This window comes from Chelonia mydas, chromosome 2 (genome assembly GCF_015237465.2).
Source record: "Chelonia mydas isolate rCheMyd1 chromosome 2, rCheMyd1.pri.v2, whole genome shotgun sequence".
Taxonomy (NCBI): Eukaryota; Metazoa; Chordata; order Testudines; family Cheloniidae; genus Chelonia; species Chelonia mydas.
In genome coordinates, this window is record NC_057850.1 from 217,615,944 (window position 1) to 217,642,532 (window position 26,589).

The window sequence follows — 26,589 nt, forward strand, 5'->3', positions numbered from 1 at the left end:
TCATAGAATATTAGGGTTGGAAGGGACCCCAGAAGGTCATCTAGTCCAACCCCCTGCTCGAAGCAGGACCAATTCCCAGTTAAATCATCCCAGCCAGGGCTTTGTCAAGCCTGACCTTAAAAACCTCTAAGGAAGGAGATTCTACCACCTCCCTAGGTAACGCATTCCAGTGTTTCACCACCCTCTTAGTGAAAAAGTTTTTCCTAATATCCAATCTAAACCTCCCCCATTGCAACTTGAGACCATTACTCCTCGTTCTGTCATCTGCTACCATTGAGAACAGTCTAGAGCCATCCTCTTTGGAACCCCCTTTCAGGTAGTTGAAAGCAGCTATCAAATCCCCCCTCATTCTTCTCTTCTGCAGACTAAACAATCCCAGCTCCCTCAGCCTCTCCTCATAAGTCATGTGCTCTAGACCCCTAATCATTTTTGTTGCCCTTCGCTGGACTCTCTCCAATTTATCCACATCCTTCCTGTAGTGTGGGGCCCAAAACTGGATACAGTACTCCAGATGAGGCCTCACCAGTGTCGAATAGAGGGGAACGATCACGTCCCTCGATCTGCTCGCTACGCCCCTACTTATACATCCCAAAATGCCATTGGCCTTCTTGGCAACAAGGGCACACTGCTGACTCATATCCAGCTTCTCGTCCACTGTCACCCCTAGGTCCTTTTCCGCAGAACTGCTGCCTAGCCATTCCGTCCCTAGTCTGTAGCGGTGCATTGGATTCTTCCATCCTAAGTGCAGGACCTTGCACTTATCCTTATTGAACCTCATCAGATTTCTTTTGGCCCAATCCTCCAATTTGTCTAGGTCCTTCTGTATCCTATCCCTCCCCTCCAGCGTATCTACCACTCCTCCCAGTTTAGTATCATCCGCAAATTTGCTGAGAGTGCAATCCACACCATCCTCCAGATCATTTAAGATATTGAACAAAACCGGCCCCAGGACCGACCCCTGGGGCACTCCACTTGACACCGGCTGCCAACTAGACATGGAGCCATTGATCACTACCCGTTGAGCCCGACAATCTAGCCAGCTTTCTACCCACCTTATAGTGCATTCATCCAGCCCATACTTCCTTAACTTGCTGACAAGAATACTGTGGGAGACCGTGTCAAAAGCTTTGCTAAAGTCAAGAAACAATACATCCACTGCTTTCCCTTCATCCACAGAACCAGTAATCTCATCATAAAAGGCGATTAGATTAGTCAGGCATGACCTTCCCTTGGTGAATCCATGCTGACTGTTCCTGATCACTTTCCTCTCATGTAAGTGCTTCAGGATTGATTCTCTGAGGACCTGCTCCATGATTTTTCCAGGGACTGAGGTGAGGCTGACTGGCCTGTAGTTCCCAGGATCCTCCTCCTTCCCTTTTTTAAAGATTGGCACTACATTAGCCTTTTTCCAATCATCCGGGACTTCCCCCGTTCGCCACGAGTTTTCAAAGATAATGGCCAAGGGCTCTGCAATCACAGCCGCCAATTCCTTCAGCACTCTCGGATGCAACTCGTCCGGCCCCATGGACTTGTGCACGTCCAGCTTTTCTAAATAGTCCCTAACCACCTCTATCTCCACAGAGGGCTGGCCATCTCTTCCCAGAAATATTCAATATTCAATATTAAATATTCAATATTAAATATTCAATAAAGTAATCAAACTTTGAATAATTTATGTGGTTGTATTTTGCAACAAGCAACTGGTAGTTGGCAATCCTGAATTGCTGCGGGTAGATGAGTAACTCTTACAACCCAAGAGGTCCAACAGTTTTTGTTCCTTGTCATGCGGGATGGTTTTGCCATTGTGTGGCCTATTATGCTTGTTCACTGCATCCACCACAAAGGAGGAGGGTACCATGTGCGTGGACAAACATTCTGAGCCTCTAGCAGGGACCTAATTCTTTTTATCTGCCCTCTTACAAGATGGAGGTATTGTGGCCAGCCTTTGCCAAATCATCTTGGCCAGTTGAAGTGAAGTCTTATTTATGGGCACAGCTACCTGGATGGAGAAAGCAGTGTGTAGGATGTCCAACAGTCTATGCTGGATCTCCTGTATCCCTTCTGAGGGGATTTGAAGAGTGTCAGCATGAGGTCTTGAAACTGATTAAAGTCATTCACACGTGATCGGAGGCAGGGAGACGTGACTGCTTCATCAGGAGAGGAGGAGGAGATATTTGACCATCAGCTATTTTCTCATGCTCCTCAAAGGATTTCTCCTGCAGTAGAGAATGCGGTAAAGGAATGGGAGGGACAGGAAATGGTTAGTCTTGAGGTTCAGCATGGGGGTAGCTGTATGCTCTGGAAAACTGCTGTTGAAAAGCAGCCCATGGATTCCAGTATGGTCACTGAGGGGCGCAAGAAGGAAAGGCAACAGATACCCAAGATAGGTCATACCAAGAAATATGTGAGATACTTGAGCCTGTTTGTGTCTTGGGGTCTCCTCCGAATAGACTTCAGGGGAGATTGGTTTAGGTTGGTAGTCAAATAAGCCTTGGACAGAGAGATGAGGTCAAAGCTGCTTTCATTCCCATAATGAATGGGGAATGCAGACAATAGAGCAACTGCAGGTTGTCCATCCATCCCAGTGGGTACCAGGGAACCAGTCGGTACTGGAGACGAGTGAAATACTGATGGTAGGTGAGACTGTGGTACGCAGAGTCTTCTCGGGTCCGTAAGCAAGGGGGATTCAGGTTAATTGGATACAAACAGGTCCCTAGAAAAGCTGCAGTACCAGGTGAATCTGTGTGGAAACCTGGCAGGGCTTGGCAGTAGAATATAGTGGTATTGAGGATGATGCAGGGTGCAAGAATAACAGTCGACCAGATTATACTGTCGATTTGGGTACGATACACAGTGAGGAAGAAGTGGAGGCCATAGACATTACTGTCTTCCTAGCTGTATAATCTTTAGAGTTCCTAGCATCTTGACAGTGCTTGGATGGTACTAGGCAGGCTTTAGCAGTGATCAATGGGTACTGTGGGGCTTAGAAATACCCAATGGATGGACCTTTGGTACCAGGAATGCTTGAAGCCTTGGCAATACCCTTGCTTGGGACACAAGGTCTCCGACACGACAGGGCTCTTAGCACCAACTTATTTTTGAGATTTGGAGCTCCTCTTGCTAGATGACTTGGTGCTTTCTCCTGCCAGTCTCTCCTGTGAAGGTCTTATGGGTCATCAAGCTGCAGAGGTCAACTATGGTCACTGGCAGACTGGTGTACCAGGGAGTAGAGGGCAGGTGGTATCCAGCCCTGGGTCTGATGCAGGTCAGAGGAAGTGCTCCATCATGAGGAGCCTCAGCTTTATTTCCCTGTTCTCTCTATATTTACTTTTGAGCCCTGAGCATTTAGAAGGAATGTGAGTATCCCTTACACAGTGGCTAGAGCAAGGGTGACCCTCACTAACTGGGAAGGGTCCCAACAAGTGACACAATGTTTAAATCCAAGGGAACCAGGCATAGCCTGAGGATTTAAGATTCCCTCAAAGGAGAACCTTTGAGGAGAGGAAACCCTTGAGGATGGGTAAGTGAAAGGTCCCTAAAATAAAACACTGAACTAAACTAGTAAAACTAAATACTATGTTAAAACTAAACTAAACTATTCCAAAGGGTAAGTTAGATAGAAGCAGCTTCACTAGACACTTTGTCTCAGGCCAACGTGGTTGGGAAGGAACTGAGGGCAGTGCATCAACAATGTACTATATATCCTTGGTACAGGGCATGAGGATAGCAAGTGTGCATGTGTGGACCAAATAGGCACTGCTACCAAAAGTCTCCAAAGGTGCATGGAGCACATGCTCACCTGAAGAGGATCACCCATAGGGACATTACTCAAAGAAGAACATATACATTTTTCTTAATATACATGTCAACTAGATTTAGTCAGCATGACAGAAATGGGTCCTTAAGAGGGACTTAAATATGGCGTGGTATGGCAATAAGTTCAGGAAGTTCAAACCATATAGGGGGAAGCATGTTAGAAAGCACAGAAGTGATTGACAAATGAGCAGTCAATGGAGGAGCCATGGGGGGATAGCAACATGAAGTGAGACACACTCAGATAAGAAGGGAGGGCAGAGTTATACAGAGCTTTGAAAGTAGTGATAAACAAGCCTGAATAGTGTGTAAGGAGCCAGTGGAGAGATTCAAGGAGGGGAATGATATAATCAAGACAACGGACAAATAAGGTATTGGGTTACTACATTTAACTAGTATGATTTCAATACGGAATACGCACCTAAACATTTTTTTAATGTAACTCTCTAAAATGATTGCTCTAAGACAAATAGCAAAAAATAAATTTGAATAGAACCATCTATTAATAAATATAATCATAATAAAAGTGATAGCTTACATAGATTTTTCAAAATTATGTTGAATAATACACAGTGTGTACTACATAATGGGCTTCTTGTAACTTTACAATAATTTGAGTTAAAACATTTAAATATAAAAAAGGAAATATTGGTTAGAAGAACCTATTTCGTTAGACAACTGAAGAAAAAATTCTCTCCAACTTTTCTGGTCACATGCTCTCTTTTAAAGAAATATTTTTACACAGAGAACTTCTCTCCTATCATTTTCAACAATATACCTGCTTGTTGACCTTTCACGGTCTGGAGCTCTAGTTGATACATTTTCTTAACCTCATTCATCTCTTGTGCATGACTGCAGATGAGCTCCTCTTTAAGGCTGCAGAGTGCATTCTCTTTTTCAGCTTTCAAGTACTCACGGACCTGGTCCACATGAGCTGAATAAACCAGAGAGACACAAATGCGCTGGGCCTCCATCTGTAGCCGTAAATCAGTCTTTGAATGGAAATACACATATTACAAAGAGTTAAAAATAAGGAAGCAAGAAAGTCCAAATTTTCTGTATTTTATTACAGCTGCTAATTTCAGACAATAATAATTTTAAACATGTGCACCTGACACCTAAACATAATATTAACACTTAAATATTTGTTAACTATTATCCAGTTTTTATTTGCAGTCAGAAACCAAATCTATACAATAATTAAGAGATTTCCTAAGTTCAAAATATATCTGCACATTCTTGCTCTAGTGATTCAGTAATGTAAAGCATACTTACAAACCATATTTTCCTCTGAAAATCATTATTAACTAGTGAACTGATATGAAGTTAAATGGGCATGTGCCCAGACCACAATGGCTGCATGAAAGTTTTCAAGAAAATTTTCAGGGGAATGACAAGTCAGCTAAGGTAGTCTGGAGAGAAGTTTGACTTGGAGTAGAAGCACAATCCCAAATTTATTCAGTGAGTGGATTAAAGGACTGAGTTCTTAGTTTAAACGTGCAGCAGTCCCTTCACAAAGGAAGCGAATACCAAATCATGCTGTGTGCTTGACTGGAAAGGCAAGAAATAGCATCAATTCTCAAACCAGTGAGATCGTCAGGGACCTGTTTATCATTTACATATCAAATTATATTTTGTAAATTTTGATACTTAGGTAATTTATCTTGTTATTTCAAGCCTTGTTTTATTTTTCTTCTCTATTTTTCTACATTAGCACACAGTGCACTGAAATTAACATTGGATTCTATGGCCCAGGTCTTTGGCTAAGGCTAAGAAGCATACATCACAACTGAGGAAGGGCAAGTCAAAATTTAGCCTGATATCCACTTTGGTAATAAATGCCATATGAACTATTAATAGTAGACTGTTTTAAAACTGTCAAGAAATACATATGATAACCTAAAACAACCTGGTAGAGGACAAAGTCTAAGGTATTGGTGCCTATGAAAAACCTAACTTTTGCTACAATATTTATTGAATCATTGCATGTAGATTTAAGGCCAGATTTTTGATGCCAGTCTCTGTTTAAATATTAGTAAAATATCTAACTAAACTGTTTGCACCCACAAGCAAGTAGAGATAATACTATTTGTATTTGTATCTGCAATTCAGCACGGATACAAAAATGCAGGCTTAACTGCACCTCCAAAAACGGAGGTTAGGTGGAGGCCCAACTGGCTTTTAATATCTTCTGACAGTTTATTCACCTTCCATTTCTCCACTTCTCATCCAGAAAAATTAAATTGAGAGAACATTAATATAGTGGCAGTGGGTTGTTAAAGATTCTACTTTTTGTTTTGCAAGTTTAATCGAACATAATTAGTGAGAAATATATAGTGAATTGTCTGCATTTCTTCCAATTTTTTGTTTGAGTGGTTATACTGTAGAGCTGGAGAACAAATCATAAACAAGGTAGAAGTGTCTTGGAAAAAATAACCAACCCTTTCCTGACCTCTCCAACAAAAATCTAGAGTCATTAAAACTTTTACTTTCTTTGAGTAAGATAGGATGTTACAATTGTATTGAAGACAAAATGCAATAATTAGGTTTTGCTTCATAATATTTTAACTGATGGCAAAGAATTTACCAAAACTTAAAGTTTAATTTTAGTTAAAATATTAAATTTAGTGAAAGCAAAAAGCATTCATTTCTTTTGATCTATTCATACATCCATTAAAAAGGAACCCCTTCACACATTCCTTGAGAATTCTTAAACATACAGCTATGAAACAGATCACTCCTATGACTGCCCACCCTTAACCACTAATCAACATATCCACAACAAACAAGCCCAGAAGCAAAAGGCATATTTAAGATAAACATTAACTTTCATTATTTTACATAGATGTACTCCTAATAACGTTCTTTACCATACAGGTTTCTATAAACATACCTGTTCAGATTTTAATATATCCAGCTGCTGCTGAAGCTGATCATTTTCATGCTGTGTAATGGCCAGTAGTGACGTTTCTCCTGCTAGTCGGTCAGTCGTCTGGTGCACATGATCCAACAGTGATTGCTGCTCGGGATTCAACATTTGCTGAATTTTCTTCTCTGTTACATGATGACGATCTGAATCTTTACACAAACTCAGATCATCTTCTCTTACTTTTATTTCCTCACCAAGTTCATTGCTGGAATCAATTATTAGATTTCTAGTTTCAGACACTGGGATAGCATCTGCTTGAGCTTTCTCTTCAGAGTATTTTGTCTTCTGTTCAAAAATCTTAACATTTTCTGCCTGATTGTGGCTAATTATGATTTCTTGTTCTTTAAGTCTTGCTAAAACTTGTTCTTTGTCCTGTTTTAAAGATCTGACTTCTTCACTTAATTGACAAATTTCACTATGTTTTAATTTTAATTGTTCAGAAAGATCTGAAAGTCTCAAGGACAATTCCATTTTCTCATGCTGGGCTACCTCAAGCTTTTCCATAAGTTCTGTGCTATCTTTCTCAACAACTTCTCCAACTTCAAAAGTTTCTGCTCTGCATATTTTGTCTTCTTTAGAGCCTTCAAAGACTGAACTTTTAGTTTTCAATACAACCAGTTCATAGCTTTGTAAATGTTGAAGCTCTTCAGTCAGAGCCTTAAGCTTGGTTTTATATTCAGCTTCCTCTTTGTTTTTGCTCTCTTCTAAATCAGCTTTTATCTTTAGAAGACAAGCATATTCTTCCTGCAGCTCTTGATAACTAGCTTCAAAATTTTTCTCAGCAAATGAAAAAGTATTCTTTTGCCTCTCAATTTCTGCTTTGAGTTCAATGTCTTGTTTTATAAACTGCTCATTTTCAGCCATTAGCTTTTCTATTCTTTTTTGCATGTCAAGGTCTTCTGACTTAGAATAAACATTGTCTGTGAAAATCAACTTTTCTTCTGAACTAACCAAAATGTGCTTTAATTTCTCCTCTAAAGCTCTATTTTCATCTTTAAGAAGGTTATTTTGTGTCTCAAGCTCTTTACATTTTTCTTGAAGGCTAACTTCTTTCTCTTTCATTTGTTTCTCCAACAATTCAGTTTTAAGTTGCAACTCTTGAACTTCTTGTTCAAGTATACCCTCTTCTTTTTCTTCTTGCCTAAGAACATCAATCTCCTTTTGGAGTTCCTGTATTTGAAGTGTCATTTCTTCCGATTTAGAATTTACAACAGACTGCTGCAAATCTTTCAGCTTTGAAATCTCCAACAACAGCTGATTTTGCTTTGTTATTAAGTTGTCCTTTTCAAATTGCATGGCTTCTATCTTTTGACTCATTTCATTTTGTACTCCTTCTAATTGCTGTTTATAGTGTGTGGCCAAGTTATCTTTAAGAATTTCAATGTTTATTCTGTGCTCTTGTTGTAAGTCTTCTCTAAGGTTGGATAGTTCTTCTTCATGACTAAACAGAAGCTGTGTCCTCAGTCTCTCTAATTCAGCTTCTTGAGATTCAGCCATTCTGTCCAAAACTTCATCCTTCTCTCTTTCTAGCATTTCAAGTTTTATTTTATAATTTGTGACTTCTGCCTCGTGTTTTAATTCTAACTCTTTCCTTAGCTCAGATGCAGAAGCAAGCTGAGCTTTCAGCTCTTCAATCATAACCTGGTATTTATCTGCTTCATTTAATCTGCATTCTTTGTCCATTATGGTCTGCTTGGCTCTCTGAATCTGCTCTCTTGCAAAGGTCAATTCTTGAAAAAGACCTTTAATTTGTGTTTGTTGAAGAGACTTCTCCACTGAAATGTCTTCCAGTTGTTTTGACAAATCTTGCTTTATTTTTTCCTTCTCATAATTAGCATCTTGCAATTTCTTATTCAATTCATTAATTGCAATATTCATTAAATGTACTTGATCTTCACTAATATTATCACTTGAACATGGATTTAAAATTTTCTCCAGCTCAATTTTTTGTTGGGCAAGAAGTTCTTCAATTTCTAATGCATGTTGCTTAATTAACTCTTGCTTCATTTGTACAATCTGCTGCCCATACATCTCATCTAATTCTGCCTGAAGTTGTGCCAGTCTCCTTTGTGTTTCTAATTCCATTCTTTGAACAATGTCAATTTCAAATTGGCTGTCTTTATGGCATCGCTTCTGTAATTCTTCCACAGTACCCATTAACTGTTTTATTTCATCAGAACATTGTCTTTCTTTTTGTTTGCAGTTAGCCAGTTGCAGTCTCACATTATTTGCCTCTTGATTCTTTTGTACAATCTGTTCTTTTAATTCCTCCAGTGATTTATTGGCATCGGATAATTTTTCCTTCACCTGAAATGCATTTTTTTCTTCTTCTATTATTTTTGCTTTCAGCTCTCCAATTAGTACTTCCTTTTCTTGTAGTTTTTTATTAGAATCTTCTCTTTCATTTTTGTGTTTCTCCTTTAAAAAGCAAAAACATGCCATATTTTAACTTTTGGCATCTCAATATTTGAATGTTTTTAAACTTTGAATATTATACTTAAAAATTCTTCTTAAAAACATCATGTTACTCTGTAACCATTTCTAAAATTAGATCTAAACCATTTGCTACTCAATTTCAATAATTTTCTCTGCATTGGGAATAAATTATGGTTCAAGATCACTTTATTTCTTCCAGTGCTGCACTTGCATTTCAGAAATGTTTGGCTTAGTTCAAAAGCAATTCTTACAGAATTAGTTTCCTACACAAACTACTTTTCTTCAGAAATTAGAAGTTCTAAAGGGAAATATACACAAGAATAACATTTAAAATGTGGGGGAAGGTTTGACAGCAACTCTTTGAGCACCACCATTAGGGGCTGATTCACCACCCACTGAAGTCAATGGGAGTTTTTTTCATTGATTTTAATGGGCATTGTATCAATATGCACCAAGGGTCCATTAATTTTCATATTGTATACATTATGCCATTTGAAAATGCCACTGAATACAAGTAGATATATCAATAGGCCCAAATATGCACTCTTTTAGTGGATGTATTTCAAATGTCTGCAGAACAGTCAAGAGGTTTTAATTGGTGCTTCTTTAAAGTGCATTCAATTTTGTGCAACGATTTGAGAGGTCTTCCATGAAGGACACTAAATAAACACAAAAGATATACCACAAAGCATAAAAGTACTTCTTGTTTAAGACGAGAGTTGTTCAATCAACTTTTTATATTTTCTTTCAAAGTTACTGACATTTATCACAGAATATCAGGGTTGGAAGAGACCTCAGGAGGTCATCTAGTCCAATCCCCTGCTCAAAGCAGGACCAATCCCCAACTAAATCATCTCAGCCAGGGCTTTGTCAAGCCTGGCCTTAAAAATTTCTAAGGAAGGAGATTCCACCACCTCCCTAGGTAACGCATTCCAGTGCTTCCCCACCCTCCTAGTGAAAAAGTTTTTCCTAATATCCAACCTAAACCTCCCCCACTGCAACTTGAGACCATTACTCCTCATTCTGTCATCTGCTACCACTGAGAACAGTCTAGAGCCATCCTCTTTGGAACCCCCTTTCAGGTAGTTGAAAGCAGCTATCAAATCCCCCCTCATTCTTCTCTTCTACAGACTAAACAATCCCAGTTCCCTCAGCCTCTCCTCATAAGTCATGTGTTCCAGTCCCCTAATCATTTTTGTTGCCCTCCGCTGCACTCTTTCCAATTTTTCCACATCCTTCTTGTAGTGGGGGGCCCAAAACTGGACACAGTACTCCAGATGAGGCCTCACCAATGTCGAATAGAGGGGAACGATCACGTCCCTCGATCTGCTGGCAATGCCCCTACTTATACATCCCAAAATGCCATTGGCCTTCTTGGCAACAAGGGCACACTGTTGACTCATATCCAGCTTCTCGTCCACTGTAACCCCTAGGTCCTTTTCTACAGGACTGCTGCCTAGCCATTCAGTCCCTAGTCTGTAGTGGTGCATCGGATTCTTCCATCCTTAGTGCAGGACTCTACACTTGTCCTTGCTGAACCTCATCAGATTTCTTTTGGCCCAATCCTCTAATTTGTCTAGGTCCCTCTGTATCCTATCCCTACCCTCCAGCGTATCTACCTCTCCTCCCAGTTTAGTGTCATCTGCAAACTTGCTGAGGGTGCAATCCACACCATCCTCCAGATCATTTATGAAGATATTGAACAAAACCTGCCCCAGGACCGACCCTTGGGACACTCCACTTGATACCAGCTGCCAACTAGACATGGAGCCGTTGAGCCCGACAATCTAGCCAGTTTTCTATCCACCTTATAGTTCATTCATCCAGCCCATACTTCTTTAACTTGCTGGCAAGAATACTGTGGGAGACCGTGTCAAAAGCTTTGCTAAAGTCAAGGAACAACACGTCCACTGCTTTCCCCTCATCCACACAGCCAGTTATCTCATCATAGAAGGCAATTAGATTAGTCAGGCATGACTTGCCCTTGGTGAATCCATGCTGACTGTTCCTGATCACTTTCGTCTCCTCTAAGTGCTTCAGAATTGATTCCTTGAGGACCTGCTCCATGATTTTTCCAGGGACTGAGGTGAGGCTGACTGGCCTGTAGTTCCCAGGATCCTCCTCCTTCCCTTTTTTAAAGATGGGCACTACACTAGCCTTTTTCCAGTCATCCGGGACTTCCCCCGATTGCCATGAGTTTTCAAAGATAATGGCCAATGGCTCTGCAATCACAGCCGCCAACTCCTTTAGCACTCTTGGATGCAGCGCATCCAGCCCCATGGACTTGTGCTCGTCCAGCTTTTCTAAATAGTCCTGAACCACTTCTTTCTCCACAGATGGCTGGTCACCTCCTCCCCATGCTGTGCTGCCCAGTGCAGTAGTTTGGGAGCTGACCTTGTTTGTGAAGAGAGAGGCAAAAAAAGCATTGAGTACATTAGATTTTTCCACATCCGCTGTCACTAGGCTGCCTCCCGCATTCAGTAAGGTGCCCACACTTTCCTTGACCTTCTTCTTGTTGCTAACATACGTGAAGAAACCCTTCTTGTTACTCTTAACATCCCTTGCTAGCTGCAACTCCAGGTGTGATTTGGCCTTCCTGATTTCACTCCTGCATGCCCGAGCAATATTTTTGTACTCTTCCCTGGTCATTTGTCCAGTCTTCCACTTCTTGTAAGCTTCTTTTTTGTGTTTAAGATCAGCAAGGATTTCACTGTTAAGCCAAGCCGATCACCTGCCATATTTAATATTCTTTCTACACATCGGGATTGCTTGTCCCTGTAACCTCAATAAGGATTCTTTAAAATGCAGCCAGCTCTCCTGGACTCCTTTCTCCCATGTTATTCCCCTATTCTCCCATTCTCCTGCCCATCAGTTCCTTGAGGGAGTCAAAGTCTGCTTTTCTGAAGTCCAGGGTCCGTATTCTGCTGCTCTCCTTTCTTCCTTGTGTCAGGATCCTGAACTCGACCATCTCATGGTCACTGCCTCCCAGGTTCCCATTCACTTTTGCTTCCCCTGCTAATTCTTCCCGGTTTGTGAGCAGCAGGTTAAGAAGAGCCCTGCCCCTAGTTGGTTCCTCCAGCACTTGCACCAGGAAATTGTCCCCTACACTTTCCAAAAACTTCCTGGATTGTCTGTGCACTGCTGTATTGCTCTCCCAGCAGATATCAGGGTGACTGAAGTCTCCCATGAGAACCAGGGCCTGTGATCTAGTAACTTCCATTAGTTGCCGGAAGAGAGCTTCGTCCACCTCATCCCCCTGGTCAGGTGGTCTATAGCAGACTCCCACCACGACATCACCCTTTTTGCTCACACTTCTAAACTTAATCCAGAAACTCTCAGGTTTTTCTGCAGTTTCATACCGGAGCTCTGAGCACTCATACTGCTCTCTTACATATAGTGCAACTCCCCCACCTTTTCTGCCCTGCCTGTCCTTCCTGAACAGTTTATATCCATCCATGACAGTACTCCAGTCATGTGAGTTATTCCACCAAGTCTCTGTTATTCCAATCACATCATAATTCTTTGACTGTGCCAGGACTTCCAGTTCTCCCTGCTGGTTTCCCAGGCTTCTTGCATTTGTGTATAGACACTTGAGTTAACTTGCTGTTTGCTCTGCTTTCTTAGTATGAGGCAGGAGCCCTCCCCTCTCGCTCTCTCCTGCTCGTGCTTCCTCCCAGTATCCCACGACACCGTTAAATGCTTATTTAATATAAGCATTCTAATTCCAGTTCTACCTTTCTCATTCACTTGTTATAAGTATTTCTGCTGTAATTATAAGTTTATTTGGACATTTTTTCTAGAGTCTAAAATCAAGAACCAGGCAATTCAACTAGTACTTACTTCTAAACTATGTATACAATATACATTTAATATAATAAAGGTAACAGTCCTTGTCTTAAAGAGACAACAAGTTCCTTTTTTAAAATGAATATAGGAAGCCAATATTTTTGCTGCCTCTAATAAGGAGTTGCACACAAGTATTTGGTGTTACATTTATAATTAACTTCAAAGGAACTACAATTAGTAAAACAACATCAAGTCAATAGTAAAAGGTATCAGTCTAGTAAGAAACCTACCATTTCATAGACCGTGATTCTGTCTTGCAGAAGGGTAATTTGTACTTCAAATTCTTTATTCTTTTTTTGGTAATTCTTCAGTAGATATTCTTGTTCTTCTAGCTGTTGCTGATGTGTAAGGATCTGTTGTTTGGCTTGCAATAAATCCGCAGCTGTACTACTATGGCTGGTATTCCTTAAGGCTTCACTTGCCTGTAACTTACACATAGAAAAAACATACATAGGTCAGAGTTTTCTAAACCAGCAATCCTCCCATTTGCTCCAGTTTATCTATAAGCAGGGAAAGACTCTTTGAAATTTGTTTGTCACATTATATTCTCTTTTAGTAGCAATTGTGACAGGGTCAGGCCACATGGCTACAGGAGAGTTATAGAAAGCAGATATATTAGCCCCAGGTTAAGTAGGACCCTTTTCCCTGGGTAAGGTAACATGGAAGGTTCCAGAACAATCAGGAACCTTCTGGAGACAATTAAGACAGACAGGCTGATTAGAACACCTGCAGCCAATCAAGAAGCTGCTAGAATCAATTAAGGCAGGCTAATCAGGGCACCTGGGTTTAAAAAAGGAGCTCATTTCAGTTTGTGTAAGGAGTGTGCGCGTGTAAGGAGCTGGGAGCAAGAGGCGCTAGGAGCCGAGAGTGAGAACGCATACTGTTGGAGGACTGAGGAGTACAAGCATTATCAGACACCAGGAGGAAAGTCCTATGGTGAGGATAAAGAAGGTGTTGGGAGGAGGCCATGGGGAAGTAGCCCAGGGAGTTGTAGCTGTCGCACAGCTGTTCCAGGAGGCACTCTAGACAGCTGCATTCCACAGGGCTCTGGGCTGGAACCCGGAGTAGAGGGCAAGCCTGGGTTCCCCCCAAACCTCCCAACTCCTGGTCAGACACAGGAGGAGCTGACCTGGACTGTGGGTTCACGAAAACAGCCAAACTGAGGGCTACCATGAAGCTCCAAGGCGAGCAAATCTGCCAATAAGCGCAAGACCCACCAAGGTAGAGGAGGAACTTTGTCACACAATGGAATGGTGTTCATCATGTTGGAATAGCCAGCAAATTATTTTTTCATGCTCAGTATTACACTGCTGCTTCTTACACCCAAGGTCATCAGGGGAGAGATCTTGAACGACTACTGGAGATGAAACACAAGGCCCAGAGGGGATGGGTGATGCCAGTATACTTGTGTGGTAAGAGGGGTGGCTGCCCCTCCATCTCAAGTTGGCTGCCTTCCCATTGGCTTGGGATGAGTGATCTGGCTAGCTGATTGGCTCTTGTGTACCATCTCACCCATATTTATACTCTCCTGAGCTTTTCAACAGCCTCTTGTTCCTGTTGGCTGCTCTGCCCTGCCCTCCCCTGCACTCCTCTTAAGTTGTAGTGTAGGAGCTGCGTTTTTTAGCAGGTTGCAGGTGTCACTGATCACCTGTTTTGGGATCATGATGAAATTTTTTCCATTGGATCAAATTAGCCTGTGTCTAGTGGGTTTTTTTCCCACTTTCCTCGCAGCATCATGGAGGCACATGTGGGTTGTATGCAATAAACTTTAAAGTTTAATATTAGGAAAGAAATGACCGTTCAGCTTGTCACAACGTGTGGCCAGTGCAAATAAAGGTTAAAAGGGCCACTCCCACAGGTAAATGAGATTCAGGATTTCGCTGGTCGACCTTGGGCCTATAGGATAAGGGGAGACCTGAAAGATTTTCAGATTGAGGTTCCCTCTTGGTAATCTCTGCCCCCTTCACTCAAGGGGATGCAGAGAGGATTTAAAAGCAAACAGTCCTATGGTAGGCCTGAACTACTGGTTATATGGTGGGAATCCTGTAACTCTGCATTGCACACCAATTAAACACCTGGTATGTGAGAATGGCGAGTAGGCATAAAGTGCCTCTTCATTGTGTAAAATTAATACCATTGTGGCCTGCTGCCTAAATCTATCCCATATATCTGTTGTTCATTGCGGGCATATCTCAAAATATGTTTTATGGCCAACTGGCACAGGGCAGCAGTATATTAGGAGTCACTTTGAAGTGATAATATGCCTTGCACCTGCAATTGTTAATTCTCAGAAATCAGTATGTGAAATACTGTAGATTCATAATGCCATGCTCAAAGCTTGTGCAAGTTACCTTTGAGTGTTCAACAGCTTAAAATACTAAAACATTTAACTGCCGCACAAATGAATAACAATGAAGCCCCTGTGGCTACCATTAAACTCAATCCTCAGTTCCTTTTTGAACAAATTAATTTAAAAATATGTAACAAAAAGGAACAATGGAATAATCTTCAACCCTAGCAGAGAAGTAGGGGTGTGACTAAGCCTCTAATAAGACTCTAGGGTGAAATCCTGAATACAAATAAAGTCAATGGGCATTCTGCCATTGATTTCAAAGATCCCAGGATTTGACCCCTAATCTTTTGAGAACAGTTATTATTGTGGTTGCCAGTAGAAAGCCAGTATTTACCAACGGTTATGATCATGCAATAAAAGTGAAACCACATTATTTCCTATTGTATTATAAGAAATGAGTGCAATATTCCAGATTTTATAATGTTGTCATAAATATAAAGGGAAGGGTAAACCCCTTTGAAATCCCTCCTGGCCAGAGGAAAAACTCCTCTCACCTGTAAAGGGTTAAGAAGCTAAAGGTAACCTCGCTGGCACCTGACCAAAATGACCAATGAGGAGACAAGATACTTTCAAAAGCTGGGAGGAGGGAGAGAAACAAAGGGTCTCGGTCTGTCTAATTGCTGTTTTCTGCCGGGGATAGACCAGGAATGGAGTCTTAGAACTTTTAGTAAGTAATCTAGCTAGGTATGTGTTAGATTATGATTTCTTTAAATGGCTGAGAAAAGAATTGTGCTGAATAGAATAACTACTTCTGTCTGTGTATCTTTTTTGTAACTTAAGGTTTTGCCTAGAGGGATTCTCTATGTTTTGAATCTAATTACCCTGTAAGGTATCTACCATCCTGATTTTACAGAGGGGATTTCTTTACTTCTATTTACTTCTATTTCTATTAAAAGTCTTCTTGTAAGAAAACTGAATGCTTTTTCATTGTTCTCAGATCCAAGGGTTTGGGTCTGTGGTCACTTATGCAAATTGGTGAGGCTTTTTATCCAACATTTCCCAGAAAAGGGGGGTGCAAGTGTTGGGAGGATTGTTCATTGTTCTTAAGATCCAAGGGTCTGGGTCTGTAGTCACCTACGCAAATTGGTGAGGCTTTTTACCAAACCTTGTCCAGGAAGTGGGGTGCAAGGTTTTGGGAAGTATTTTGGGGGGAAAGACGTTTCCAAACAGCTCTTCCCCAGTAACCAGTATTTGTTTGGTGGTGGTAGCGGCCAATCCAAGGACAAAGGGTGGAATATTTTGTACCTTGGGGAAGTTTTGACCTAAGCTGGCAAAGATAAGCTTAGGAGGTTTTTCATGCAGGTCCCCACATCTGTACCCTAGCATTCAGAGGGGGGAAGGATCCTTGACAAATGTGGTAACTGCTGGCAAATGCCAACTCTTTTAATCACTGTAGATCCCTATTCTTGGGTCCAAATCTTCAAAAGTTTACATGAAAGAACACTGGTTTTGTTTCTAAAGGAAGTAATACTTCATAGATTGTGTTATCCAAATTGACCCTCTTTCATCAAACCTGATGAAATATTGTTAGCAATAAAACTTACATGCTGAAACTGAATTTGCAGTTTCTGGCTTTGTTCAGTAAGCTCTAAAAATTCCCTCAGTGTTTCATCCTTTTCTTTCCGTGCTTGCTGCAGATTCGTAGTAAGCTGTGTGATAATATCATCTCTTTGTTTGATAGCAGCCTCAAACTCTTGAAGCTATGGAAGGTTAAAGTTTAAACAATTAGTGCAAGTCAAAAGATCTACAAAAACATACTAAATTATTCCCATGAAATGGGAGTAAAAAAAGTAAAATGTATTTAATGCATGACATCTCTACTCAAAAGTGCTTACAAACACTTACGGTAGCATTAATATTTTAGCAATAACTTTGTACCATAAGTATTTAAAACTATTCAGACACAGGATATTGCTTTCATCATTAAGTAATTTTGACACAATTTCCTGAGCCCCCCATAAGATACCTAACTGAAGAATGTAATCTGGACTTTATATTGATAAGGTATTGAATCTTAATTAAATATATCAGAGTTAGAATCTGAAACTAAGTTAAACTAGAAGTTCTCTAAAACATTCTTTGACATCAGTGTGGAACATGCAACAAATTGGGACTTCACGAGATAATGAGGAAATCAGATTAAACATTCAAGACTGATACATGGTATATAGCAGAGAAAAGCTTAGATGGACACTTGTAATAAAAAAAGGAAAAAGGACAAAAGTACTGTTGATGGAAATAAATTTCTTCAGAAGTTTTATAAGTACCTTTCAGCAGCATATATTTCATTAAATTCTGTAAACCATGAACTGTAATTATTATTACCTGACACTAATTTTCTTTAAAAAATTAAATTTCTTGTGGTTTACTTGAAAATTACTTCATTTATTTAAACTCTTCTTTCTACAGCCAGCAGAAGCGTTAAAATGTAAATAACCTGTCAGTCAATATACATATTTTTAAATCATTAATCTGCTCATATATTATGCTGTAAATTTAATTTTCTATGCTCTTCTAATAAAAAGTACCTACAGTTCATACAGGGAGATGTTCACTCCACTGACTTCAATGGCTTTGCAGCCACTTACGTCAATGGTAAAGTGGGACCAGTACCTACCAGTTGTACGAAAACCAGAGCACCAATAGCAGCCATTTTGTTCCCCAGGTTGACTGAATTTTATATCAAAATGAAGTGTTAGTGTCTGGCTTTTCATTAAACTTAGAAAACTAACATCAGAAAGTCAATGGAAGTGTCTACATGGAACACTTTTCTTATAATGCTAGACATTCACCTGTGTGCACTGAAGGAAAGATTTAATACTACCACATGATGCTTTTGTATTGTTCTCAAATGTTTTAGCTGAGGTTTAATTCATAGTTAAAAGGGATATTATTCAGTACTGGTAGGAAAGCAAGTGGTTTTTCTTTAAACACACAGACCTACTCTCTATGAGAAGTTTGAGAGAACTGAATTTTGTTCATATCATCCTTGATTGCTTTGAAAAAATAATCTGCTTAATCTATTAAGGGCCTGATCTTGCACAGAGCTAAGTGTCCTCAAATCCCATTTTGATAGATCAAGTCCTAAAACAGTTGTTTGTTTTTACACCTTCACTTTCCTGGATGATGCAATTGCTGGACAACCAACTTAATACATAAACAGGCATAAACTGGGCAGTTATATATGCCAAGCCCTTGTACATACATAGGATCCTATCAAATTCACAGACCGTGAAATCTGGTCTCTTCCCGTGAAATCTGGTCTTTTGTGTGCTTTTACCCTGTACTATACTGATTTCACAGGGGAGACCAGTGTTTCTCAAATTGGGGATCCTGACCGAAAAGGCTGTTGCAGAAAGGTTGCGGTATTGCCACCCTTACTTCTGTGTTGCCTTCAGAGCTGGGTGGCCAGACAGTGGCGGCTGTTGGCCACATGCCCAGCTCTGAAGGCAGCGGCCTGCCAGCACCAGCACAAAAGTAAGGGTGGCAATACCATACCATGCCACCCTTACTTCTGCGATGCTGCCTTCAGAGCTGAGTGGCCAGAGACTGGCAGCTGCTTGACTGAGGGCCCAGCTCTGCAGGCAGCAGCACAGAAGTAATGGTGACAATACCACATCATGCCATCCTTACTTCTGCGCTGCTGGTGGTGGCAGCTCTGCTTTCAGCACTGGGCTCTCGACCAGCAATCGCTCCTTTCCAGCTGCTCAGCTCTGAAGAAAGCGCCGCCACCAGAAGCAGTGCAGAAGTAAGGGTATAGGTACCGCAACCCCCCCTACAATAACTTTACAACCCCTCCACAACTCCTTTTTAGGTCAGGATGAGGAGGATACTCACTTGTGCAGTATCTGACGTTCTTCGAGATGAGTGTCCCTGTGGGTGGCTCCACTGTAGGTGTCAGTGCACCGTTGTTTGGAGATTTTTACAGCAGTACCTGTATCGGCCGCACATGCGCGGAGCCTGCCTCATACACCAGTCTTGTCTTAATAGTGCACATGCGCGGCCAAACTCCTCAGTTCCTCCTCTACAACAGAGGCCGCCCAGCTCCGAAGTAGGGGGGAGGAGGGTAGGGAGTGGAGCACCCACAGGAACACTCATCTCGAAGAACATCAGTTACTGCACCGGTGAGTAACCTCCTCTTGTTCTTCGAGAGGTATCCCTGTGGGTGCTCCATTGTCGGTGACTGAAAAGCCGTATCTCTCAAGGAGGTAGGGACTTCGGATCTGGAAGGAATGCAGTAGATAGAACAGCTCTGCCCACACGCGTATTGGTGATGGGTCCCTGTGTAAAAGCATAATGTTTTGCAAACGTATTTTCAAAAGCCCAAATGGCAGCTCTGAAAATGTCCTTAAAGGGGGCGTTATGTAGAAAGGCTACTCAGGCTGCCACGGATCTGGTGGAGTGAGTCCTGATAAAGGTAGGAGAAGTCACATTCTGTCGTTGATAACAGAGACAAATGCTACTCGAGATCCAGTTGGAAAGTCAGTGGTTAGAGATAAATGAGTCCTTAGAGTGTTCTGCAATGGGGACGAATAGCTTGTCGGAACGCCTAAAGGTTTTAGTCCTGTCGAAGTAGAAGTACAAAGTTCTGCACACGTCGAAAGTGTGCATCGTAGATTCAAAGGAATTCGCATATGGTTTTGGAAAAGGTAGGGAGATGGATAGGCTCATTGACATTGAAAGATGAGTGCACCTTCAGGGAATTTCGGGGAGTAAGCATAGGGTGACTTTGTCCTTAAAAATATGGGGCATGGCGGATCTGCCATGAGTACTGCAATTTCTCCTGTGCATCTCACACAGGCAATCGCTACCAGAAACGCAGTTTTCATAGAGAAATGTAGGAGGGAACGTGTTGCTAATGGTTCAAATGGTTTTGGGTTAGGCACGTTAAGACTAAGGGAAGGTTCCAAAATAGATTAGGCGGTTTGATGTGTGGGTATACGGTTTGGGGTCCCTTAAGGAACCACTTAGTAATGGGATGAGCAAAGATAGTCCTACTGTTGATGGCATCATAGAACATTGTAATTGCAGCCAAGTGGAGTTTGATGGGACTCAGGGAGAGTCCAGATATTTTAATCTCTAATAGATAGTCAAGGATTAGCGGGAGAGGCACGGAAAAAAGGAGCAGTGTTTGTGACAGCCCACCAGTGTGTAAATATTGTCCAGTTATAAAGCAGGTGGTGCATGTAGAATTTGTTGTGCTATGAAGGAGTACATTTTGAACCTGCTCCAAGCAAGTTCGCTCGGCATGAGAGAACCATGAAGGAGCCAAACCTTGAGGTGCAACATGGTTAAATTGGGGTGGAGTAGTAGACCCTGTTATTGGGACAAGAGATTCAGGTGGAGCGTAGTGGGATGGGTGTGGAAAGCGATATCTTGGTAAGGAAAGGGTATCATGCCTGTCTGGGCCATGTGGGGCTATCATTATGACCCTGGCTTGGTGTGTTTGTATTTTTATCAATAATTTGTGTATGAGTGGTATCGGGGAAATGCATACATTAGGTCGGTGTTCCATGGGAACATGAATGCACCCCTCAAGGAGTGTTTGCCTAGTTCTAGAACAAAATCTTGGGCATTTCTTGTTTGCTGCAGTTGCAAAAAGGTCTGTGGCTGAGTATCCCCATGTGTGGAATATGTCTAGTACTACATTCTCGTTTAGTTTCCATTTGTGGTCTATGGGAAATCTTCTGCTGAATGCGTTGCAGTGGTATTGAGACAGCCAGGTAAGTATGCAGCTGATATTCAGATATTGTGTCTGAGACACCAATTCCATCTTTTTATTGCTTCCATACAAAGGGAATGGGATCACTCCCCCACCCCCTTGCCTGTTTACATAGAAGATGTAGGCAATGTTGTCGGTCATTATCCTGACATGTTGGTTTTGTATGAAAGGAGAAATTGGAGGCAGGCATTGTGTATTGTTCAGAGTTCTAGACGTTGATGTGAAGGGACGTATAGGCAGGAAACAAAAGACCCTGTGTAGTGTATTGGGGCATGTGTCTGTAGTTAAGATGACCGATGGGACGTCCTGTAGAAAGGGGACCCGTAGCAAAGGTTGTGAGGCAGTGTCCACCAGTGGAGCGACTCCTAGACTCTGGGAGGTATGTATAAAAGTTTGTTCAGACCATGGACATTCGGTCTGTAGACAGTGGAATCCAGCTTTGGAAACACCTCATGAAGAGACGAGCGTTCCTGACTACAAAATTGCAAGAGGCTACGTGGCCTCGGAGTTGTAGCAAGCTCATGCAGCCACTTGTGGACTGTTGCACAGCTTGGGAATGAAAAGGTTGATAGTGTTAAAAAGGTGGAGTGGGAGAGATGCTATTCTTTTGCATGAGTCAAAATGTGCTGCTATGAACTCCAGTTGTTGGATGGGAGTGAGTGAAGATTTTCTTTGTTCATTCGCAAGCCAAGAGCATGGAAACATTGGACTGTCCGTTGTGTGGACTGAATGGCTTCTTGGAGGGTCCTGGCTTTGAAAAGGCGGTTGTCGAGGTAAGTAAAAATTATGATTCTCTGCCTTCTGATATGAGCTGTTATGACTGTGAGGAGTTTGGAAAAGACATGAGGCGCAGTCGAGAGGCCGAAAGGTAGGACCCTGTACTGGTAGTGTTGTGAGCCCAGAAGGAAGCGAATAAAATGTCTGTGGGCAGGATGTATGGTCACAGGAACATAAGCATCCTGCAGGTCAAGGGCTGAAAATCCAATCTTCCTGCTCCAGTGCTGGAATTATGGTTGCAAGAGTCACCATTTTATTTTTTTTATTTTATTTAACGAATTTATTGAGGCATCTGAGGTTGAGAATGGGTCGCCATCCCCCAGTTTTCTTTTGTGTTAAAAAGTAATGGGAGTAGAACTCTTTTCCTCTGTGTTGGTCAGGCGCTGGTTGTCCTGCTCCTAATTGGAGGAGGTGATGCCGAATTGCCACAGCGCCCGAAAGAGCGGCGGAGCTGCCACCGAATTGCTGCTGCGGGACACAGACTGCCACCCCATTCCGAATGCCGCCCCAAGCACCTGCCTGGAAAGCTGGTGCCTGGAGCTGGCTGGGAGCGGGGGGCACTGAAGTAGGGATGATGTTTTCTATACCATCGGTCACATCTTCAAATTTGCTTATTAGTGGGAAGGGGTTGACATGGAGCCGATGAATTGGTGCAGCAACATTGATATCTTGGTCACGGATGTTGTTGTTCATATGGTCTATGTTGTGTATACATTGCGTAGCATGGATGGATGGTATCTATATTGTCTCTTCCTATTTGCAGGGGTTTGGATACCGAGAGACCGTAATGTCGCTCTCGAGTCCTTCATGGAGTGAAGCACATCATTGGTGTTACTGGCAAATATTTTTTCACCATCAAAAGGGAGATCTTCTATGTTATTCTGAACCTCGCAAGGAAAAGACAACCATGAAAGCCATGAAGCTTGACGCATCACTACTGCTGTAGCAGTGGACCTCGCAGCTGTGTTAGCAACATCAAGCGCAGCTTGTAGTGCGATACAGGAGATGATTCGTCCATCAGAGACTATGGCTTTAAACTGATGGTTTGTTTGTTTTTTCTCCCCTCTCCCCCCTCTGGAATGTCATCAATAAAGTCCATGAGTTTCTCAATTTCTGTGGTCATATTTTGCCAGAACGGCCGCATAATTAGATATCCAGAATTGTAATGTGGACGAAGCATAAACTTTACAACCAAGCAGGTCCAGCCTTTTTCTGTCTTTATCAGTTGGGGTAGACCTGGGAACTGGCGTTTGTTCTTTTGGTTAGCTACCTCTACTACCAATGAGTTTGGTGCTGGGTGAGTAAAAAGGAACTCAGACCCTTTGGAAGGAATAAAATATTTCCAGTTAGCTTGCTTACAGGTAGGTCTGCTAGTAGCCGGTGTCTGCCATATGGTTTTGGCTGGATTTATAAGTAAGGCAATCTTGGATGTGGAGGAAGGTTGCAGGATGTCAGTCAACTATGCTGGTTTTCAGAAAACTTCCTCCAGATTAATCCTCAACTCTTTTGAGGAGGTCTTGAAATTTTAAGAAATCATCCAACAGTGTTGGTGGGGAGGCAGTATGGCGTCATCCTGTGTGGATATGGGCTCCACAATGGTTGGGGAAGCATGTGTAGCGTGTTCATCGAAGTGTGGAGTAACAGTTTGTTGTTGTGTCTCATTCGTAGCCGTATGCACTGGTGGTGGCGAGGTGGCATTGCTCCTATTTTTGGCATCTTGGCGATCATAGTGGAATCACTTATATGGTGCTCATGGACTCCGTATTGCCACTGACTGGGGAAAGGCATAGGTGGTGCCATCCATGGGTTTGTATACCAGTGAGGGAGGTCTTTGATGAACGAAGACCTAGATTTTCTGTGACCAGTGCTGATTTGGCTCTGTGACTACGAGAACTGGTATGGTGAAGTCTCCCTGCACTATGGCTTCCTCATCACTAGAAAAGTGAGATACAGCCGGAGAGAGGTGTCTGGACCACATGCGAATGTCCGGAGAAAAACAGGTGTCAAGTAGAGGTGACTGTAGGTTAGGTGATACCTGTAGGTCTGGTGAATGAATGAACTGCGGTGCCGGAGAGCCTGTGTGAGAGAAACCCTCTGTTAGGAGTGCCTGCGGCGCTGGAGGGTTGTTCGGCACTGACGTTCTCTGCACCATAGCGCTCAATGCATGCACTGAGGTCGGTGGTGCCGGGAAGGTAAGCGCAGCTCGGGTCTGTTCCGGCAAGGTCCTCTGTGCTGGCACCGTGTCCACTGCGATGCCAGACGGTGCCATGAGAGAGGCAGGCAACTTGAAGCCTCGGCACTGTGAGCTTGCGCTGTCACCGCAGCCAGAGGCAAAATTAGCGCGATGCCAGAGGAACCGGCACATCAAAGGTGCTGAGCCAAGAAAAGGTCTGCACAGAAGAAATAGACCTGCTCAGCAACCTTTTTGCTTGCAGTGTTTCCCTTCTGGGTGAGGGAAGCAGGCATTTTCTTTTTTTTTTGTCCTTTCTGGAGGCAGGAGGGCTGTGGTTCACTGAGGAGCCCATTCCTGGGTCAGAAGCCGGTCCGAGTGACTTCGGCCCAAGAATCATTTTCAGGTGGAGTTCTCTATCTTTATGTGCCCTGGATTTTAATTTGGAACAATGGGCACAATTTTGAGGAATGAGGGACTCCCCCAGGCATTTTATACACTGGGAGCGACCATCTGACATAGGGATGGCGTCCCTGCACGTAGTGCACTGCTTAAATCCTGGGGAGCCAGGCATATTATCATTGGCTGGAGCCTGAGAAGAACAAGCGGGAACGAATTTTTTTTATTTTTTTTTTTATTAAAGGGATGAACTTATCTAGTAACTAGAGTGCTAACGTAAGGGAAACAAGGATGTAGAATGGGTAAGAGAAAAAGTTTTAACGAGTCTGCTGGAGGTCCGATTCCGGCCGGGGACGGTAGAGAAGGAACTGAGGAGTTCGGCTGCGCATGCGCACTATTAAGACAAGACTAGTATGTGAGGCAGGCTCTGCCTACGTGCGGCCGATACGGGGACTGGTGTAAAAATCTCCGAACAATGGCGCAGGGGCACACAGACACCTGCAGTGGAGCATCCACAGGGACACTTCTCAAAGAAGAACCTTACAATTACAACACTGTGAAATTTCAGATTTAAATAGCTGAAAACACAAAATTTACAATTTTTAAAATCCTATGACCATGAAATTGACTGGGCCCGATACATACATATGCCCAGAAAGCAAGTTCAGCAAAATTAAGTGAACAGAATTTATTCTTAAGCATTCTTCCTATTCATTCACAGTATTATCCAATCTGTTTTTAAAATTTGTTTTTGTTTATTCAATTTGTTTTTTCTTGAATAGTAAAAAAAAAACCCATGACTGGCAGTTGAAATTAAAACAGACACAGATACATTCAGACTGATTTTTTTAGAAGGTTAGGAATATAAAAGGCTCTTACAGGAGCTAAGGAAAGTATCTGTTGCAACTATTTTTCAATTAAGATATAATGCATACCACAAAGCAACAGTAAATATAATTTAGTGTGACTGAAAAATGTTCATAAGCATTATTGTGCTACAAACTTTTAAGGATATCACATAAAAGGGACATCTTAAAAAACAAATAAAAACAAACAAACCAGACTTACGACTGTCTTATAAACTTAAAATTATATATGTTCACTATCTTTTCTTTCACTGAAAACCACACAGTGTTGGCAGCAACTAAACAGAAGAAATTATAACTCTTATAAAATCCATCAAGCACGAATGGTACAAGACACAATAAATAGGAACTAAACATGAATTAAAATTTATCAGTACCATGGGAGATAAGTGGTCTTTCAAATCATTCATATGCACCGAAAGACAAAACAGTGATAACCTACCCCTTTTATTATTTATAGGGAATGCTACTTAGAAGGATATCTACATTTCACCAGAAAATTACATATCCCTTTTCACAGATTTGCTAAAATAAAATAAAATCTTTCAAAAACAAACAAAAAATCCCACAGGGATGAATAAAATTAGGCCTACTTAGTTTAAAACACTAAGTTTGTAAACCATGATCCAACAACAAAATTCTATCTACAGTAGAAACTTATAAAACAAAGCAAAATATATGAATACACATGCAGTATCCAAATCAACAAAAGGTCAAGGAAAAGAGAGGCAAATGTGAAATGAAATACAGACCATGAAAAATAAAACTATGCCTTAAATTTCACCAATGGTCCAAATTCAGTGTGATATAAGCTAACAAAAACCTAAGAACTTTAATAGGAGTACCACCTGCTTACATAAGAGCAGAATTTGACTTAATGTTCCCATTATTACAGGGATCGTTAATACAGTTGCTTAGGATTTAATGTAAGAAACATTTCCTCTAACTCCAAATTGAGAAAAGTTTCTTAGAATATGTTCATCCAATTGGCTTGTATGCCTGTCTGTAAACTCTGACAGACAAATGACCTCCTGGTTCAGTAGCTACCTCAGGAATCTCACTTCTTTGGTAGGAGGAACTTGATACTCTGCTTGGTTTCTGAGGAGCAAGGGGGAAAGAACTATGTACTGCCACTGGAAAATTAATGAGGAAGAATTAAGAGTTTGTCTTGAGGAAGCCCATGGAGCCACTCTTCCAACCAGAAGACAAGCACTGCAACTATTAAGCACAGAGTAAAAATGTTGGCCAGAGAATAAAAAGAAAGGTGAAACACACTGG

The 26,589-nt window shown here is 41.7% G+C and overlaps 1 protein-coding gene across 22 annotated transcripts in view; it reads right to left on the reverse strand.

The window, feature by feature from the left end:
- The window catches only part of AKAP9 (A-kinase anchoring protein 9), a 210,018-nt gene that overhangs the window by 107,494 nt on the left and 75,935 nt on the right, over nt 1–26,589 (reverse strand). For all 22 annotated transcript variants that reach the window (XM_043541209.1, XM_037890710.2, XM_043541212.1 and 19 more), the window contains 4 exons: nt 16,922–17,077; nt 13,255–13,452; nt 6,707–9,160; nt 4,592–4,805 (listed from right to left, as the gene is read on the reverse strand). In XM_043541209.1, coding sequence (XP_043397144.1) covers nt 4,592–4,805; nt 6,707–9,160; nt 13,255–13,452; nt 16,922–17,077 — 3,022 coding nt within the window. The remainder of the gene's footprint in view (nt 1–4,591; nt 4,806–6,706; nt 9,161–13,254; nt 13,453–16,921; nt 17,078–26,589) is intronic.